Source organism: Drosophila rhopaloa, unplaced genomic scaffold (genome assembly GCF_018152115.1).
Source record: "Drosophila rhopaloa isolate 14029-0021.01 unplaced genomic scaffold, ASM1815211v1 contig_3, whole genome shotgun sequence".
NCBI classification, from domain to species: Eukaryota; Metazoa; Arthropoda; class Insecta; order Diptera; family Drosophilidae; genus Drosophila; species Drosophila rhopaloa.
The window spans coordinates 13104520-13125562 of record NW_025335123.1 but is presented as its reverse complement, the minus strand read 5'-3'; the positions used below and the strand labels follow the sequence as shown (position 1 = coordinate 13125562).

Below are 21043 nucleotides of genomic sequence, written 5' to 3'. Positions count from 1 at the left end.
TTTCGAAACGAAAAGTAAGGGAAAAGGTGCGATGGAGAGGGGGAGGTGTGGGGTATTAGCTTCGATGTGTCACTGTTGTTGTTGCTGCTTTACATGCTGTTGTTGTGCATGTTGCTGCTGTAACATCAGTGTTGGCAGTCTTCTACAAAAAAAAACAGCTGGTTTTTACAAGATAGGATTTAATTAAAAATCGAAAAAGATATCAGGCAATCTAGTTATAAAAACAAATGCCTTTTTAAAATTTATTGTTTATAACATAAGCTAAGGCCTATACACAAAATGATCTGCCGTTTAAACTTCCTCTATCATTTTTTTCGATCTTCTTTAATTCAATTAAATATTTACACATTTTTTTTACAACATTTTGGTTTTTATTTTTAAATGATGTTATAAAACGTGCGTTTAATGTTAAATTAATACATAACGTAATATTAAATAATTGTTTCTTGACTTTATGTTTAACTAAAAAAGGTTTTACTTTTTAGGAAATAATAAGGTATTTTTAAGTTTAAATCTAGAAAATTATCGTAAATATAAAAAAAATTTTAATTCTGTCAAATTCTATGGCTTACAGCTAGGTTACATTTCAAAATATTTATATCTGTAATTATGGCTCCCGCCATTGCTGTTTGCACTGATGTTGCCGACTGTTAAGTCTCATGTTGATGCCGCCGATGTTACTGTCTTCCATTTCGGATTCAGTTTCAGTTTCCGCTTCAGTTTCGCTGCGGAGTTGGTCGCGTGCACACGACGCGCTCTGCCTGGAAAAACAAACTCCGACTAGCTGTCGAGTGTGTCTGGCCCTGTTTGTTTTTTTTTTCTGTTCTGAGTTTTCTGCGCTTAGGCCAGCGTTCAGTTGGTCAGTGAGTCAGTAGTGAGTCAGTGGTGAGCCAGTGAGTGGACGAGTCCAATGGCGAGCGTATCTGCCCCACCACCCCCAACGGCGGCAGCCAAATTATTTATAAAGGACAGCAACTAGTAGGGCGGAAAGGGAGGCAAAGCGTGGAAAAGCGAGGAAAAGCAAGGAAAATCGAGGAAAACGCAGGCTGCCACAGGCGACACTTTGCTCTCTGCTCGGCGTCGGCATACGCAAAACAAATACAAATTTTCGAAATACATTTCACGCGCGCGTGAAGAGGAGCGGAATTACGGCGAAAAGCTTTGGGCAATCTCCGCAAGCCCCAAACACACGCCCACTCGCATCCAGAACGCAACTCCTGTGAAATGGTGCAAACCAGTGCAGGTAATAAAAGTGATCGCCCCCCCACCCCCTACACCTGCCTTCTTCCTCATAAAAAACCCCAAAAAGCCCCCAAAAATTATACATCGGCAGGGTGTCTAAGGTACATTTTTGATACATTTTCCAACTGCCTACTTTTGAGATAAAACTTCCTTTAACGAGTCATGAAATCCTCTCAGAGAGCTAAGGATATTTCTACATTACACAGTTAGTGTCTTAAAAAGGTAAATCAACCTTATTCTGTGGCTGCCTTTCACTTAAAAGTGCATTGTTATCAAATTTATAACCCAATTTAAAGATCTTAAATATATGTCAACTAAATTATTAATTCATTTGTAAAGCAAACACATTTTTATTTATATATTTTAACTATAAAGTCACAAAAGCATATGACACAAAAATTTTGAAATTTAATTTTCTAGTAGATGTTTTTCAATGAAAACTAACACTTTCAAATATTATCAAAATTTACATTTCTATAAACTTAAATATTATATATTAAATATTGGTGCAAGCTAAGAAAATGCAGCGAATTAATAATTGGAAACGATTTAGCAAGCATTATTTTAAATTCATATAGTTTAACAATTGTAAGCACGGACAACGGGGCGTATGAGTAATACGCATTAAAACCCCTTAGCTGTCATTATTTAAGCTTTAGTACAACGACGCAGTTTTCATTTATTACGAATGGTAAACAATGTCTGCAAACCAAAGAGTACAGCTTGATTTAAAAAAATTATGCAAATGTGTGACTGCGTACGCCACAGGTTCCTTTACAAAAAAAACGAACAAATTATTGAACAAATATTTATATCTGATAATACTGGGTACTGTTTAATATTTATTTTCCCAAACATATAAAAAGGTATGCAAAAGAACTCATATTATTTGTTTATAATATTTAAATACACTATGTTTTATTGACTTTAGCAGATAGTTAAGAAGATTTTGTTCACAATGAAACTAAAATTGTGGACGGTAAGAATTGGCTTTGTTTTTGATCACATATTTGAACCAGATATAGATGGCAATAATAACTGTATTTCGATTATTTTATTTTATTTTAACTACGATACACCCTAGTGAAAGAAATACACACGTGTGCCAGATAATTCCAGCAGTCGACCATCGCTATTCATATTTCATAATTTCGAAAGAATTTCGTGACTCCGCCCGCGCGCATCGGCTAAAGCGATGAAAGCTCCATGCAAATATATATATGTATGTCGAATATATGTATATATATCTGCATATGTATAATTCATTCAGGTGTGCAGGACGTGTGCAGGTTTATGCCAAGTGGGTTGTGGCTGGGTAGTGGGTTGTGGTTTGAGTGTGAGGGGTTTCTGCATTTCCCGGTAATCCTAATCCCTGGCAATCAATGCAAAGCAACTGCTTTAACTGGGCACACACACACAGTCAAGGACACGAAAGTAGCACGGCCAGGCAATTTACTCTGCTCCGCCTTTTTTCATCGCACAATTTATCCGTGTGCGTTTGGGATAAGCCCCATTTCAGTGGATGGATTACAAGTATTTTGCCTTCACAGCAAGTTCTCATAATTTGATTAAAGCAACAGGTAAACTTTGCTAAATTGCTTTCATAATTTTATTTAACATAAAATTTATAATTCAATAAGCTAAACTGCCGTTTGGCTCTGATCTTTGGCCTTTTGCGCAAGTTTCCCCATCTGTTCATAGCATATTAAGTTAGTTATTGTAAATAACGAGTAAATGATAACCCAGTGATAAACTTTTGGCACAAGTTATATTTTCACTTATGACATGAACAATTTATGGCAATATTTAATAATCTAAGAACATCTTCTGTAACTAAACATAGGCTTTTAAATAAGTGTTTAATACACAATTTATTCATTTAAGAATCTTTTTATTTAGTTAGATAATACATTTTAAAATTCTTTTTAAATAAAAAGAAAGTATTCATAAAAGGTTTGAATACAAATGTTATAATTTGGCAAAGCGTTTTCCATGGCAGCTTCTATATTTTCAATGGCAGCTGTTGAATGCTGCTATATCGGTATCTCCTGCGCCAGACGGACATCCTGCGGTTCTCTGTCCGGTCATTATACTCTCGGGAATCCGCAGTCCGTGAAGCCAGTGGTCCGGAGTTCTGGGAACGGAGTGCAGCGGGGGTTCCCCAGACATTTCTTGGCGTATAACTTTTATGAATGAACCTCGATTGGCCGCATCGATGTGGCAGCGAAATGCGGCAGTTCGAAATGGCGTGTTTCAAGGCGGGGGCGTTTGTTTATGTTTCAACTGGCCGGCCTTGCCACCCCCATTCCGCGATATTCCCGATAACGTTGAGACTTGGCCGCCTGTCGGCGCGATGTTGCTGATGATGTGGCCATCATCAATTGCTCAATTATGGCATTAGCTAAAAGCCAACAGCCATGAGCTGCGAGTTGTGAGTTGTGAGCTGTGGACTCAAGTCGGCCTCGATGAGATTGACTGGGCTGACTTCTGACTCAATGTCGCACATCAGAGTGAACCGCAACTGAAATTTCTCTATATACTCATGAAAGCTAGAAAAATAATAGATAATCCAAATGGGTTTAATAACAGAGTTAAGCATAGGAATAAATTGAATTAAAATAAATTAAAGCTAGTTTTTAAGTTTTTCACAATTGTTTGCAACATTGCCATTTTAACTAAAATATTTGTTTAAAATGAATAATAGCTTTGCTTTGGAATCAAATTGAGTTTGGGCTAAAAAAATAAAATAATTGTACTGCCTGCCCTATTACTCTACAGATTATCACCCATACGCCGTGTGGCCTACTCTCTAATGTTTAATTTAATAATGCTAATTCTTGCGCTTTTTTTTCTTCACTTGTGTTATTATTATTTTTTTTGTTTGTTCAACTTAGATAACTTACTTTATGTCCAAAATCTATAGGAGAAACAAAAATTAAAATCTTGTCCTTTGCTGTTCAACAAGTGCAAATTTTGTCGATTGACAATGGGTTTTTGAAGGGCTGCCCATTGTGCTGGTCCACCCCAAAGGACATGCGACCGTGCACTTAACGCCCCGTTGACAGTAAAAGTAACAGAGGTCAAATGGAAAGTCCTGCATGTGTGTGTGAGTGCGTCTGTGTGGCACATGTGTGTGTTAAAGCACTGGCCACAAAGTGTTGCCAACTTCTCGGCGATTTCAGGGGTTGGCTGGCACTAGGACATCATATTCCTAAGCTCATATTATTGGTAACTTATTTATTGGGCTTAAAAACTAGTTCAGTCATTTGCAATGGCTCACTTAAATTACCTTTTAAATGAATGAACATTTGAATTATTTTTAAAAACCCTAATTGGAGCTTAATTTGTTGTAGTAAAAAAATAAAATAAATCATGTTAAGTTTGAAAAAGTGATAGCTAACTATATGAGTTAATTTTGCTTTATATAAACTATATAAACCCAAGCAACTGGCCTTAAATTTGTGATTCTTGAAGTAATAACATAGAGGGTATATTTGGTGCCATAATTTACGTATTTCTGCTTCTGGCACGTCCTTATGTCTTTCATGACAAAGCCATCAAAGTGCGGGCTTACTGTCAGCGCCAGAGTCGTTATCCTGACGTGCGTGTGTCTGCCCGCCCTGCGTCCTGTCAGTGCCATTAATATTAAAGCCCTAGCTAGGATCCTTCAAAATTAAAAATCCACTGTCTGGTCATCATTAATTTCAAGTCAGCATGTTCACCACTCCCCTTTTTTAAAAGCTCTTTTCGGGGCAAACGCTCTTGACTCTACCAGTTGCTCATTTTTTTTTTTTTTGAATTCCCCGAAAGTTTGTCCTTTTTCTAGGATTTTGAGGGGCCAAGGGAGAAAGAAGCGGCGGGCTAGCAAATATCCCAAGTTCTTCAAAGAGTAGCATTCCTAAATGTCAATCAAATGCCTTGAAAAGAAATCGCATTGTTTGGCAATTCTTTATTGGACTATTAGTTGGATGGACACATGATGGGCACCTGATGGAAAATGGGTTTTAAAAATGCCGAAGCTTATGTTACAGACAGAAATCTGAGGAAACCATTAACAAAAACGGAAGACGCTTTTAAAGAATTTCTTTGCAGTAAACAATCTATATAGTTTTTATGATGACACAGAAAAGTTTAATATAAGCTAGCGTAGGATTTCCCATTGCTATTCCTTATATCCATTAGTTATTTGTATATCCATTACATACTTCAAACGGATCTACAAATGTAATTTACATTGCTGTCCCCAAAAAATTGCCAAAGTAAGCGATGTTGTCTATCCTAAAACTTTTATAATTCAGTCGGCATACTGGTGATTTAAAATTCCCTGAGACTTTGAGTTGGGTATAAAACCCCTGTTCGAAGTCAGCTTCCAGAGTAGAAGATTAAAAGAATCGATTTTGGAATGGCTGTGAATGAAATGTGACAGAAATGTTGCCTACTTTTCCGGGTAGTCCGTGCGATTGAATGAGTTGAATCAAAAGCCAAAAGTCGGAGGTCGAGTGTGGGGGCCAAAGGTCAGTGCATCTATCATGTTTCGACTATTATACAAATGACATATGCACCAATCTCTGACCTTTGCACTGCCTGCACTTGATGCATTCGCAAAAGGAAAATGGAAAATGGCACAGCTTTCCCTTAGCCTAATTAGGCATTCCGGTGGGTGTTTTGTGCCAGTGTTTGCTGATGCTGACTTTTCCTGCTTGTTAGTGCATGAATCGCAATTGTCCTTCCTCGAGATCTCTGCTTCTTCGTCCTGCGTAAGCTGCTTAAATGCCCCGTGCACATTGCTTTGCATAAAATTGACTTTAACGCCCACGGTGATGGAAAAGCTGCAAGTTTTTCCAACGCAGCGAGCTGAAGGAGAATTAGCGCAAAGTTCAGAGGTCAGCTAAGGGGGAGGAGAAGGGAGGAAAAACCCAGCGCATAACAATTTTAATTGCAAATACCAACAAATTGCATTTGCCCACAGCGTGGGCGACCAACTGCAGGCTCTTATAAGAAGCCCCTCAATTTAACTGCGAAAAATTCCATCTCTGGCATATTATTTAATGGTATAACTGCACAATTTTCACAGCATTTACTTTGCCCTGGATTATCCCCATTTACTTACAGTCCTTCCGGCATTCAAGCCACTTTAAAAGGAGAAAATGCACACATTCCATTCGGGGTAATCTTTGTTTATTTACAATTTTCACAGAGATAAAGGAATGTCGGCCAATCATCGTTTAATCTTTTGCAATCGAACTCAACTATGCCAACAAAACGCTATTTTATGATACGTGGGTGACAATTTTCAGGAAAAACATTTCTTCTTTCCTGCCATTTTATTGAGCCAAAGAAAATAGCCACACATTTCGCAGAGCTCGCTTTTCATGAGGGGATTAGTTTTGTATTTTTTTTATTTTATTTGAATACTCTTCCAAGCCATTTTCTATATTTTTTTAGTAGATCAATTGCTTATTTTATAAAGTTAAAAAAACTGCAAATGATTTAATAGAAAATAAGGTACATTTTGAGCAAATAGCTTAAGGAAATAGCTTTAAATCATCTTATTTTATTATCTTAAATGTATTTCTTTCTTTTTTTCTAGGTTTGTTAATCATATCAATAAACATATTAACTTATTCTTATTTTTTGTACAGGCAGCAGGCATAAGTAATTTTTATTTGTAAAACTTTTGGTTAAAACCATTGAAGCTAAAATCTTGCCCTATGATTTTGGTATACACATAAAAACTGGACGCTATTTAAAGGCCCTCAGCCTTAGATATATATTTACCCCCCCATTTTGCTCAATAAAAGGGTCTCCCTTGAACTTCGATTGCCCATTCCTGGGGGAAATCGGGTCAAAGTTTTTCTTGGGTCTGGCTGCGGTCTACTCAAATGCGAACAGCAACACTTAATGCAGTTTGCGTGTTGGGGCCTACACACACAATATGTACAATACATTAGACTGTAATTAATGTCGCAGTTTCTCCCCATGCCCACATCTATATGTACATATTTATTTAGTTATCTATTTATGCGGGTGTTTCTACATTTTCTGCGAGATAGCAATCCCCCAAAAAAGAAAACACACACACACAAAACAACCAAATGAATAGAAAGCACAGCCAACCACAATGTCACGCACAAAAAAAATGGAACAGCAAATGTATAATGAGTTATATTACTCAGAGAAAATAGACTCCTAAAGTAATGAGTTCGTGGAAATGTCACAAAAGTTTTCCTCAATATTTATTAGGCTAATATTTAAGTCTTAAGCAATGTATAAAAGAAGATTTTTCTTATTTATCAAACAAAAGGATAAGTTATGATTGTTAAAACTTCTAAATTAAGAAAAACTGTATTTTTTCCGAGTGTATTTGTGTTAGTGGATTTGAGCCTGATTTTATTGCAGATTCAGGACTTTCTCTCTATGCCATTGTCATTGCCTTTTGTCCAATTAGGTCTTTATCTTAATTCTATAAAAATAGTTGTCAGTTTGATAAACTCACAAGCCATTATACATATGTTTCTGCGCACATGTGCCTAGATTTTGATTTTAGATAAATATGCTTGTACAATATATGTACATTCAAACGGAAATTAATAATTGTAAAAGTTGCCAGATGGGAAAGTTAGAAGAAAATAAACAATATGCCTTTGGTATTAAAAACACAAGTTGTTCGCACTTTTAAGTCTTTGGAAATTTTGGTATATTCTTTAATATTTTAATATTTTTTTATTAGTAGCATTTTTATAAATGTTGGTGGAAGTAAGGCTCTATGATATGATATCAAACCAAACAATAGAAACAATTTATATCATAATATATTTAGCCTTTGCTACCTTACCCAAAAATCACACTTTAAATTAAGAAAAACGTAAAAAAACGAATACTTCTTAAATTAAATTTAAGAAAAGTCCAATTTAATTTGCCATTAGGCCCTGTAACTGCCAGAAAAATGGTTGAGGGTCGTAAAACCTGAGTTAAGCGAAAAACCCGCATTAAACAAAAGCCCAGCATCTATATCCGTGTCCACATCAAAATAAATATCGAGCAGCAGGACGAACAGAGTGCGGACCAGCGAACAGCATAAGATTTTGGCCCCGAATGAAAATAGAAACATTTTATTTAAAATGCTGCTGGCTAGGAATAGCCAACCACACGGTCGCCCCACTTTTCCCGCATTTCCCACATTTTCCGCTACCCTTAATTAAGGTTCGGCCTTGGGTGTGTGGCCCAAATTGGTTATTGAGCCTGTTTAAGCCATCAATTGCCATTTGGTGGGCCAAATGAATTTACGATTGCAAGAGGAGAACGCTTTTCCAGGACGAAGGACCTCTTCTCTTGTTTCCCCCCACCCTCCCCCTCCCTATTTCCTGAACTTGGCACAAACTGAAATTGATTTTCACTGCGGCAAATTTCGCTCTTGATTGTTCTGGGGGATAATTGATAAAGTTTCTCGTTGAGCTACAGGATTCTGTTGCTCAAGAGTTTCCTTTTCTTTTTTTTATTTGTCAGGGGATTGTAAAACAAATTTTTGGCCTTTGGCTTCTTCTTGGATTTCGATTTTCACTTGCCCCGATTGATTGATTACCCATACGCCAGGTGGACGCTTATTTTTAAAGGTCACTTCTAGTTTCAGTTTAAATCAGTCTACAAAATATTTTCAAGAAAATAAAGGTTTACTTGCTATTGAATTTCCAGTTAATTTAATGAAATATTAACAAATTGTTGGCCATGTCTTAAAGCAAATAAATGGTAAAATGAAAACGGCAGGTAATGTACAAATTTTAGTGTCGCCGTGAGCTTTAAGGATTGCTTTTATGGCTGGCTTCCACCTTTTATTGTGTGTGTTGACCTACAGCATCTCCCGGCGGGATAATCGCTGGCCAAGACCAAGACCATCAAGCTCATCAAGGTCACAGTAATGGTGACCCATCCCCCCCTCCCCCCAGGTCCCGTCCTTCCCCTTTTCCATTTAGTTGCTATTGATGATGCTGCTCCGGCTGGCCGCTCCGTCCCAAAGGACATCCAACATTCGGCGTGGCCAGCGCCAATGTCGAAGTTGCTCGAGAGCATTCCACTAAGAAAAAAACCTAGCCCACTTTTAAAAATTCCAAAATTAATTTAATAACACCAAAAATGTTTAATTTTAAGTAAAAGTGTGTTTTTTATTCTTTATTTTTTACATATTGTTTATGTATTTGTTCTGTGCACTAAGCATTGCACTTGCAAAAAAGTTTTACACACTTTAGAAAAATTCAAAAATAAATTTAACAAAAAGATGTTCATTTAAAGTAAGAGTGGGTTTCCTTTTCTTTATACTTTACATATATAGATTGTATCTCTTTCATTTGATACACTTTGTTTATGTACTTGTTCTGTGCAATTATCTAAGTATCTTGTAGTATTTACTTTCATTTGGCCCCGTCAACAGAGGCCAGGCAAACAAATAAATAAACAAATCAGCAAAAAGCAAATAGCAAATGGCAGAAGCGACAACTTTCTCCACTTTCTCGCCAGCATATTTGCATTTTCCGACTGGAGATGAGGAGGAGGGGAGTGGAGTTATTAAAACTTATTTCCAAGGACCCGTGCTGTGACCATTTAAATGCTAATTACATGTGATAGATGGAGGGGATGGATGTGGAGAGTGGAGGACCAACAGCAAGTGTGGAATGCAAAATGAAAATGTGCAACAAGAGGGCAGCAATTAAAATGAGGCAACCTTTTGTTGGCCAACTGCCACCCACCACCCACCACCCAGAATCCCATCCCCCCTTCAAGGACACTGCCTGGCGACAACGCGGTCGGCGTCCCAGACAGTCAGCACTTTGTTGTCGCCACAGCCACATCCACCTACCCCAACTACTCCTCCAAGTCCAACCCTCCACATTCACATCCACATCCACATCCACATCGACATCGTCATCCACATCCTCATCCTCATCCACATCCTCATCCACATCCAGCATAATGAATCCAGCTCAGCGGGCGGCAGGCCATTAAATTCGCAGTGGGAAGTGCATCCGGGAAACCCCAAAACCAATATCCATTCCGCAATCGATTTGATAGGAAATTGATGCAGCTTTTTTACGATCCCTAATGAGGATATTCAAAATGTATTACGTATTGTTGACCTCTTTTTTTTCAATGAAAGAAATATGCCACATTTATACATTACAATCGCTAATGAGGATATACGAAATTTAATACGAAATTGATTATCCTTTATTCAACAAATAAGTATATTCAATTTTTTGCAATACCTAATTCAGATTTCTTTAATGAATACGAGTAGTTTTTTAAAACCTTTTCTTTATTTTATCTTTTTTTGCTATAAATACTTATTGATTTACTTAATACTTATTGATTTACTTAAGTTTATCTTCTTTCTTAAATAATTTGTAATTTTGTGTATGTCTTTTAACTCACATTTCATTAATAATTGAGAGAAATACAGTATATGAATAGTTTATATTATAGGCATAAAATATAGGAATATTACTTCTGAAATAGTTAAATTAAAATAATATTTAAAGCATAAGTCGCATGACCACTATTTGTCCTCTAGAATATCTAATTAAACAGATGCCATTTCTGGACCACATATTCCGTTTATTTATGGCCTTGCATTGACTTGTTTTATGACCTATCCATTGATTTGCCACCCGATCTGCATATATTTCCAATTTCCAAACGAGTCTCTCAGCCATTATTCATCATCCATAATCCATCATCTGGATGGATCGGTGAGTGTATCTGAATCTGTACTTGTATCGGGGCAACTGGACAACGGGGCAACTGGCCAACCCACCGATGTCACTCCAAATGGAAAACAATTAATGAAAATGAAATTATACGTGGCCGGCGGCCATCGTGAGTTTTGAGTGCAAATGCCATTAGCATTTTGGCTGGGGGATAGTGTTTGCGGGGCGGCAGCCAACACATGTTGGACATATTGAGTTTCAGACTGCAGGACTTCAGCACAGGACATGCGAGACACACAGGACACACAGGACATACAGGACATGGCGCAGGAGGGGTCAATATTTACTGTGATTTCGTTTTAAGACCCAGCGGGGTTTACTTTTTATGCGAGTGGCTTGGCGAAATGTAATAATAGCAGGGGTTTGTCAAACATCACTATTATTTGTGTTCATTAAATTACTCACATTGTGTACTCTTGGTTCAGAGACTTCAAAAAGCTATCAAACAAATTACTTTTCTGAAAGCATATTTTTATACCCTTGCAGAGGGTATTATAATTTTGGTCAAAAGTGTGCAACGCAGTGAAGGAGACGTCTCCGACCCTATAAAGTATATATATTCTTGATCAGGATCACCTCCTGAGTTGATATAGCCATGTCCGTCTGTCCGTCTGTCCGTCTGTCCGTCTGTCCGTCTGTCTGTTTCTACGCAAACTAGTCTCTCAGTTTTAAAGCTATCGAATTGAAACTTTGCACACACCCTTCTTTCCTTTGCACGCAGTATATAAGTCGGAACGGCCGGGATCGGCCGACTATATCCTATAGCTGCCATATAACTGATTGATCGGAAATGCCATAACTTTCGTGTTTGTAAAGTTAGGAAGTTGAGATTTTCTATGGGTCTTATATTTGGCCAATCAATCCGACTCACCAAATTTCATAAGGATCGGCCGACTATATCCTATAGCTGCCATATAACTGATTAATCGGAAATGCCATAACTTTCGTGTTTGTAAAGTTAGGAAGTTGGGATTTTCTATGGGTTTTATATTTGGCCAATCAATCCGACCTACCAAATTTCATAAGGATCGGCCGACTATATCCTATAGCTGCCATATAACTGATTGATCGGAAATGCCATAACTTTCGTGTTTGTAAAGTTAGGAAGTTGGGATTTTTTATGAGTATTAAGAATGCATTATATGAATAATTTTGGAGAATATAATTTACAGAGTATTCTGCAAGGGTATATCAACTTCGGCTCCGCCCGAAGTTAGCTTTCCTTTCTTGTTATTACACAAATCGTGGATGGAGAAATTACCAAGACAAATAGAATACATACATATTTCAATAAGTTTTTAATTTTTGTATCATAAATTTCATACATTTATCAGTGTAAAAACTTTATTGCAGTGCATTGATTGACTATCAGTCACCGGTGACCTTTATAAATATATAGATTAGATAATGTTATCAGTGCGATTTTGTATATCTACGTTTTTATGTTGGAAATTATCACCTTTTTGCGACACTTTTTTGACATGTTTTTATTGCTAAAAATTTGATTTTGTAAATGGTCTACAAAATATTTATATCAGTCCAGTATTCAGTAATCAGTCAGTAATCTAAAATCAAAAACATTAGAACATTTTCAAACATATTTATAAAAGAAAATTAAGTCCTATAGAAAAATATGTTTATCAGTCAAGAAGCCTTTATAAAAAGTTATGTGATTTGAAAACAAAATTATATAAATTCATTTTAAAAAGATATTAAATAATATCTTTTGTGATATTGGGAAACATGTTATAAAGAAAATTTTGGGATTGTTAGGAATTCCTAGAAATTTTTATATAAATATATATATTAAACGCTCTTTCCCAGATGGCTCCGACTTCAAGGAGCGGCTGATAGCCAGCGTGAAGAAGGAGGTGAAGCAGCTGATGGAGGAGGCGGTGACCAAGAAGTACGTCCACGAGGAGAGCAGCTCGGTGACCTCGCTCTGTGGCGCCGTGGAGGCCTGTCTGAGTCAGGGACTCCGCCGGCGGGCTCTGGGATTGTTCAAGACCTCCTCGACGACGGCGCTGCTGCACAAGATCGCGAAGAGCTGCCCGGATGCGGAGCACATCAGCAAACTGGTCCAGGCGATCGAGGCCAGTGATCCCAGCAAGCGGTCCTCCAGCAGCAGCGACAGCTTCCAGCGGCCGCCGATGCTCAAGAAGAGCAGCAGCAACTCGATGTCCGCCGCCAACAGTGCGGCGGCCACCTCGTCCTCCGCATCCGCATCCGCATCCGCTTCCATCAGCGTCAGTGCCAGCAACTCCAGCATGTCCTTGGCCAGCATGAAGTGAGTTGATTATACTAGCTGAATTGCATCAAACAATGTGTTGCTTAGTACTACCTAAAAGCCCAAGACAGACTGTAAAACATATGTTTTTAATTTAAATTTATCATTTTTAGGATTTGATTGACTGATTGAGTACGATTGTATCCAGCATTGAGTTTATTCTTTATTAATATAATATATAGCCAAAACATGCAAACTGAATTTTTGCACACACTTCTTAATGGTCATCTTTAAATATATTAACTGAGAATCTTTCAACATACTTTCTATTTGTATTATAAACAATTACAATTGTAAACCTTCCTTGTACAGTTTTTGTGGGATATAATTTAAAATATAATGAGTTTATACTTTTATTACTAATATATATACTTTTATAACCAACTAAATAAATATTCAAAATAAAAATAATATTTCACACATTTCAATTTATCAAAATATAATTAGTTTTATAAATTTACCCTGAAATCGATATATAATATTGTTAGTTGGTTTTAACGGTGTGTTTATGTGCACCCCTTAGGTATTTGTGGATTCGGTTGGCTCTCTACGAGAAGCGACTCACCAAAATCATCGAGTATCTGGTGGGCAATGCCAGCAGCTTCTACGACCGGGACTCCCTGGTGGCCGATCCGGACTATGGCTCCATCCTGAGCTCCCTGCTGGTGGGTCCTTGTGCCCTGGACTTCACGCGGGCCAAGACAGCCGATCACTACTGGACCGATCCGCATGCTGATGAATTGGTAAGCGAAAGTTCCTATTCAACTCGATCCCTATCTAATTTGTTAATATTAAATGGCATTTATCAGGTTTAATAATAATAATTTAATGTTTATTTGAACTATTGAACAGAGCGTTAAAATATAATAGTTAGTTATAATAGTTAACAATGTCCCGTTAAATATCTTTAGATTAATTTTGAATTAGGGTTTCTGTTTTGAATAAATGCTTTCAAATACAATGTTAGAGTGCTTCTAACTGAAAACACTTAACTCTTAACTCTTAACAGACTTTGTAAAACTGAATCGTTTAAAAAACTAACATAAATAAACTAACTAACTTCATGTTAGCTTTATCTGTAAAGTAGAACTTTAACACGAATTTGGGAAATCGGCCTTAGAAAACGAATTTGTATTTCATGTAAACATTCTCCAACAGATTACTAACCAGAACCTTAACAAGACATTTAGAAATCGGTCCAAAAATTAATATAAATATTTTAAGATTGGTTCGGAATTACATATTTAAACTTATTCCAGGTGCAACGCCACCGGATCAGCTCCTGTCGCCGCTCCTCGTCGACCTGCTCCCGACCGGCGATCATCAACTTCAAGCGGAGCCTGAACACGAGCTCCGACGAGGCGAGCAGTGGATCCTTCAAGTCCATTGCCTCGGCCAGTGTGGCCAAGGATTACGTGGAGTCGCTGCATCAGAATGCCAAGGCCACATTGCTCTACGGGAAGAACAATGTGCAGGTCCTGCCGAAGGATGTGGCCGAGCCGATGCCAGGATATCTCAGTCTGCACCAGCACATCCAGACGCTGACCATCAAGTGGACGCCCAATCAGCTGATGAACGGCTACACCGAATCGGAGGAGGCGGAGGACATCGACAAGGACGCCTTCTGGGCCTACGCCCTCAACATCAACGTGGACGAGATCGTCTACGTCCACTGTCACCAGAGTCGCGGCGAGGACAGTGGCGGCACCGTCATCCTGGTTGGCCAGGACGGCGTCCAACGGCCACCGATCCACTTTCCCGAGGGCGGCCACATGCAGCAGTTCCTCAGCTGCCTGGAGACGGGCCTCCTGCCACACGGCCAACTGGACCCGCCACTCTGGTCCCAGCGGGGCATCGGCAAGATGTTCCTCTGGCCACGGAGCATGCGGCGCCGCATCCTGCCCTCCGTCATGGAGTCCGTGGACGAGACGCCCATCGACTACGTCTTCCGCATCGTCAGCAAAAGCCGCCACGAGGAGTTCGGTAATAAAATACCAAAGTCAATTAATCATTTCCTGTATATTATAAGTCTAAGGATAGTTCGAAAAAATATAAAATCACTAGTTTCTGAAAAAACCTTTCGCTTTAAAATATTATATATCTACACAATACAAATAAGTTCATATTGAGATTTACTTATGCAAAAAACATTATTTACATAAATGAATTTTCCATGGCTTATGCATATTTCCAAGAACCTTACTATTCTTAAAATTCAGGTCCTTTAAATAATTATATTCAGAATTTGCTATTTAAAAAACCTTTAGCAAACATAAATTGACTGTGAGATTTCTTAAGAATCAGCTTAAATTTAGATAAAATTTTCAGTAAATTTGGATTATTGAGCTTAATAATCTTTTAAAGATATTTTAAAGTTTTTCATTTATAAAACAAAAACCATACTTTAAATCGATTTCCATTACTCCAATATCAAGTTTTGATCAAGATCAATTTAATTATAAAATAATCCAATTATAATTTGTCGGAACGTTAAATGTGTTTTTTCTTTTTGTGTGTTTGAATTGAAATGTTATTAATTTGTATAAATATTCCCCCATCTGCAGCTGCCACCCACTCGATCATGGACTTTGTGCGGAGCACTCCGCGACGGGCGCAGCTGAGCAGTTGCTCCACCACCGGCAGCAGCGACTGCTCCAACAAGAGCCTCTCCATCGACCAGTTCCCCCTGGAGTCCCCCCTGCTCCTCCAGCAGCAGCAGCAACAACAACAACAGCAGCAACAGCTGCTCCAGGCACAGAGCACCAGCATCGAGATGGTCTGCTCCACGATGCGGAGGCAGATCATCTCCAGGGCCTTCTACGGCTGGTTGGCCTACTGCCGCCACCTCTCCACGGTGCGGACCCACTTGTCCGGGCTGGTCCACGGCAGGATTACGCCGGAAAGTAAGTTGCGACTACCTATTTCACTTTTATTTATTTAAGACTTCCTAAGCCCTGAAACTAATTCAGTGGAAATGTAATATTTAGAGCCACAACTTTTTACACAGATGTCAGATATCGATGTGGTATACCTCTAAAGGCTTGTGGCTTAATAATTTTTGGCCGATTTTTCGTAATTTTTTATGAAGTAACCCCTTTCCGAATTTTCGAAAAATGGGTTTTACAGAAAAGTACCTAAATCTTGAACTTCTAAGCACATAACTTTTCCTACAGACATCCGACATCAAAGTGGCATACCTCAAATTGATTGTGGTTTAATTCTCTAAAAAACTGTATTTTTACTTTAGTTTTTATTTTTTAGTCGATTTTTGCCATTTTTAACAATGTAACCCCTTGCCAAATTTTCGAAAAATGGGTTTGCAGAAAAGTGACCTAAATCCTGCACTTCTAAGCCCATAACTTATCGTATAAACATCTGAATTCAAAGTGGCATGTCTTAAAATGATTGTGGTTTAATTCTCTAAACATCTGTGTTTTCAGTTTATTTTTTATTTTTTGGTCGATATTTTGTCATTTTGAACGATGTAACCCCTTTCCAAATTTTCGAAAAATGGGTTTGCAGAAAGGTGACATAAATCCTGCACTTCTTAGCCCATAACTTTTCTTACAGACATCTGAATTCAAAGTGGCATTTCTTTACCTTAATTACGATATTGATACACAAATGATACGCAACGAACTCCTTCTTTTTTCCAGTGAAAGCCGATGAGGAGGGCCTGACCAAGGAGCGCTGGCAGCTCCTGAATGTGGATGGAGTGCTGGAGAACGCGACGGAGTTCTACCGCCTGGTCTACTTCGGGGGCGTCCAGCCGGAGCTGCGGCAGGAGGTGTGGCCCTATCTGCTGGGCCACTACGCCTTCGGCTCCACCACGGAGGATCGCAGGAAGCAGGACGAGACGTGCAAGCACTACTACGAGACGACGATGAGCGAGTGGCTGGCGGTGGACGCCATTGTGCAGCAGCGGGAGAAGGAGAAGACGGCCCGGGCGGTGGCCAAGTTGAGTTCCGGCAGCAATTCCGGCAATGAGAGGACCGTGCGGGCAGCCGATCTGGAGGCGGGCGGCGAACTGGAGAACGAGGTGTTCGAGGACATCTCGGATATATCCGATCCCGGTGACCTGGAGTTCGACGAGCAGCAGCAGCAGCAGCAACAGCAGCAGCAGCAGGCGGAGTGCCAGGTGAGTGGCAACCACCTGAGCGTGAAGCCCATTCCCAGGGCCATGAAGACCAGCACGGATTCGGGTCACGTGGATGAGGGCGAGAACTTCAATGAGCTGGACGAACAGGATGAGGAGGGTGATGGGACAAGGCAGGCGCCTGGGGAGGGGGATCGCCGGCCGGATGATCAGCTCAATCCGGAGCAGCCAAGCAGCTCCAACTCCACAGCCTCCTCCTACGAGACGGTGGGCCCTGGCGGCAACCAACAGCAACCGACCAGCGACACCCGCAGCGTCCTCAGTCCGGAGTATCTGAGTGCCGACGACCTGCAGCTGCCGGAGGATGAGGATGCAGTGAAGCCGGCGCAGCAGACGGCGGCTGTCATCATTACGAAGGCTTCCGTGGACATAGCCCACTGGGAGTCGCGCAGTCCCAAAACGGGCGAGGGCGACCAGATGTCACCCGTGGAGGAGCAGGTAGGGGAATCCCCTGGCGGAGGCGTCATTCTCGATGCACTGCAGCAGCCCAAGTCCGCCTGCGCTTCACCAGCCAGTTCCAATGGAGGTGTCTATAGTGTGAGTAATTGGCCAGCAATTTTCTCTGGGATATTTTAGCAATTATTCATAAAACTAATTGAATTAGCCAGCAAACATGGTGCTCACTGGGGCGTATACGTAATATGATTATTTTCAATCAGTTTTTAGAAATTCAATTTAATTATACTTTGGAATCCTGCATGTAGTTGAATTTATGGAAGCCATTTAAGCAAATGTCTTTAGAATAGGGTATGCAACTGGGCGTATACGTAACTTTTATATTACGTATACGCCCACTTGTTGCGTTGAAACATTTTTAATAAATACTTTAATTACCTTATGCAATCCTGCGAGCAATTGATGTTACTAAAAGTATTTTAATTATTTATTTATGTACAATGTTAATGGGGATTTTCATTCGAGAGTGCGTTCAACTGGGCGTATACATAATATGATTATTTTAAAACCGTTATTTTCCTTTTAAAAATAAAATTAAGTCATTTCATATCCCATTGTTATCCTTCGAAACCTCCTTTTGCAGAGCGAACTACTGGAGCAGTTCGGCCTGAATCTGCACCGGATCGAGAAGGATGTGCAGCGGTGCGACAGGAACTACTGGTATTTCGCCAACGAGAACCTGGACAAGCTGCGCAACGTGATCTCCACGTACGTGTGGGAGCACCTGGACGTGGGCTACATGCAGGGCATGTGCGACCTGGTGGCTCCGCTCCTGGTCATCTTCGACGACGAGTCGCTCAGCTACAGCTGCTTCTGCAAGCTCATGGAGCGCATGATCGAGAACTTCCCCAGCGGCGGGGCCATGGACATGCACTTCGCCAACATGAGGTCCCTCATCCAAATCCTCGACTCGGAGATGTACGACCTGATGGACTCCAACGGCGACTACACGCACTTCTACTTCTGCTACCGCTGGTTCCTGCTCGACTTCAAGAGGGAGCTCGTCTACGACGACGTCTTCGCCACCTGGGAGGTGATCTGGGCGGCCAAGCACATCGCCTCCGGCCACTTCGTCCTCTTTTTGGCCCTGGCCCTGCTGGAGACCTATCGCGACATCATCCTCTCCAACAGCATGGACTTCACCGACGTCATCAAGTTCTTTAATGGTAAGCAATAGAATGAATTTTCCCCTGCCTTGCCAAATTCTGTATAATAATCTGTGACATTTTCAGAAATGGCCGAGCGCCACAATGCCCAATCGGTGCTCCAATTGGCCCGGAGTCTGGTACTCCAGCTGCAGATGATCATCGAGAACAAGTAGAAACGTTCTATATAGGGCATTAGATCTAGATCGTAGTTCAGTCAAATTTCGTTTGCCAAAGATAACCAAGAAGCCCTAGAAAAAGCGGATTAACAAACAAACAATAAGTATGTGTCGATCGATGTCGTCGCTATTGAAGTATTCAACCTAGATTTGTATGAAACCAGAAACACTAACTAAAACCCGTAACTGTAATCCTAATGGTAACTGTATGTACTTTATGTCTACGTAAGTTCTTCCTAAACTCTTCACGCATATCCCCAGAAATAAAGGAAACCAGAAAACAGGGGCAGCAAATGCAAAAGACTCTGAGCAAAAGAATGAAATCTTATATATGAAACCCTTATACAACTGTATAGACATCTCTTACTCACACCTTGCACTCGAACAATTTGTTTTCAGTGTGGTTTATATACATATATAGAAGAAATCGGGAGAGCCCAATGTAGTTATCACGTTATATCAAAAGGCAAATCAAATTATCAATATATATATACACAAAAAGTGCGTTTTAGCAGTTATTTCAGATCAATTATTTTTTATTTATTTGAAATCTATTAAGAACCGATAAAAAAAAGGTATACAATCTATTAAAGAATACAAATAGTTACCGAAAAATCTTAATTGATCGATGGTTTTTCAGCTTCAGTTATATTTATCAATTTACTATTAATTCTTTGTCCCTTAACCAAAAACCAAATATATGTATAAACTATTGATTATGTCGATGTTTTTGATCTGAGACAACTGCATTCGCAAATCGCACGATAAAAATATAAATAAGAAAAGAACACACAACTAATAGCTGATCGTGAACGAATTAAAAATAGGTTCCGTTCCAAAAGAAAACCCGACATTTAACTAAACCAAACCAAAGGCTACTAAACTCTGTACCAGCGAAAATATCCAATTGTGTGTAACAATCAAGTCAACAATAAGTCAAGTACCCAAGTACCCTCAAATATCTATATATACGGCATGATCTCTTGTGTCTATTATCTATATAAGCTGCCAAGCCAAGCCAAACCAAGTTCCATTTTCATTTAATTGTATTTTATTTTTATATAAATATATTTACAAAGCAGAGTCAACGCGTACTTATATCTATTTTTCCCACTGTGTGATCTCTCTCTCTACACCGAGTATAAATGTTGTGGATTATCTTTATACCTTAATTATACTCTTTGTAAATGTACCTTTCCCCGGACAAACAAGAGGTAGACGATACCTCGGCTCCACTTTATCTCAATTACAAATACAAAAAAAAAAATATATATATATATATATATATACCCACACACAATATGAATATGAATATATATAGTATAAATGTATACAAGTACAAAGCAAATGATGTCGGTATGTTCGAAATGGAATCAATAAATAAATCATATACGATATATACCAAATCAAAACTGAAGTTTTTGTGGCGGATGGGGAGATATCATTGAACATACGATAAATTCCGATACATCAGCTGATCGCAACGCAAAACCTGTTGCCACAAAATTTAGGTAAACAATCGTTTCTTATCTGGCGATAAGACGGACCTTCCTCTAGGTTTCTATTCCTGGCCACTCGTAGTTGCCAATGGCCAAGAACTGGATTGATTATTTGGCAGATTGGCAATCTGGGGATGAATGAAACGTAGTTACACTCAGAGAAAAAATAATTAAAAAAGTTCACCATCTTTTAGATTGCCAATGTAAAATCGGAACGAGTTTTGTATTCTATTGAAGCAGTTTTGAGCCACCTTTCTGCAAGTCATTAGAAAAAATGGGTAAAATGTAATATTGTGTAGTAGGTTACTAGGAAATTAATCC

At 39.2% G+C, this 21043-nt stretch overlaps 1 protein-coding gene across 1 annotated transcript; it reads left to right on the top strand.

Moving 5' to 3' along the window:
* Positions 1–742: 742 nt before the first annotated feature.
* LOC108049926 (small G protein signaling modulator 2) lies at positions 743–20536 on the top strand. The gene is made up of 8 exons (XM_017131329.2): positions 743–1243; positions 12825–13287; positions 13811–14030; positions 14547–15270; positions 15852–16190; positions 16944–17980; positions 18483–19065; positions 19132–20536. Exons 1-8 carry the CDS (start codon positions 1225–1227, stop codon positions 19218–19220), a joined length of 3474 nt encoding a protein of 1157 aa, XP_016986818.1. The 5' UTR covers positions 743–1224; the 3' UTR covers positions 19221–20536.
* Positions 20537–21043: the final 507 nt, after the last annotated feature.

What these genes read in the sequence shown, in the direction of transcription:
- LOC108049926 (XM_017131329.2), top strand. An exon ending in AAGCCGCCACGAGGAGTTCG is followed by an intron (nt 15,271 to 15,851) that starts GTAATAAAATAC and finishes CCCCATCTGCAG; the next exon opens with CTGCCACCCACTCGATCATG. An exon ending in CCAATGGAGGTGTCTATAGT is followed by an intron (nt 17,981 to 18,482) that starts GTGAGTAATTGG and finishes CTCCTTTTGCAG; the next exon opens with AGCGAACTACTGGAGCAGTT.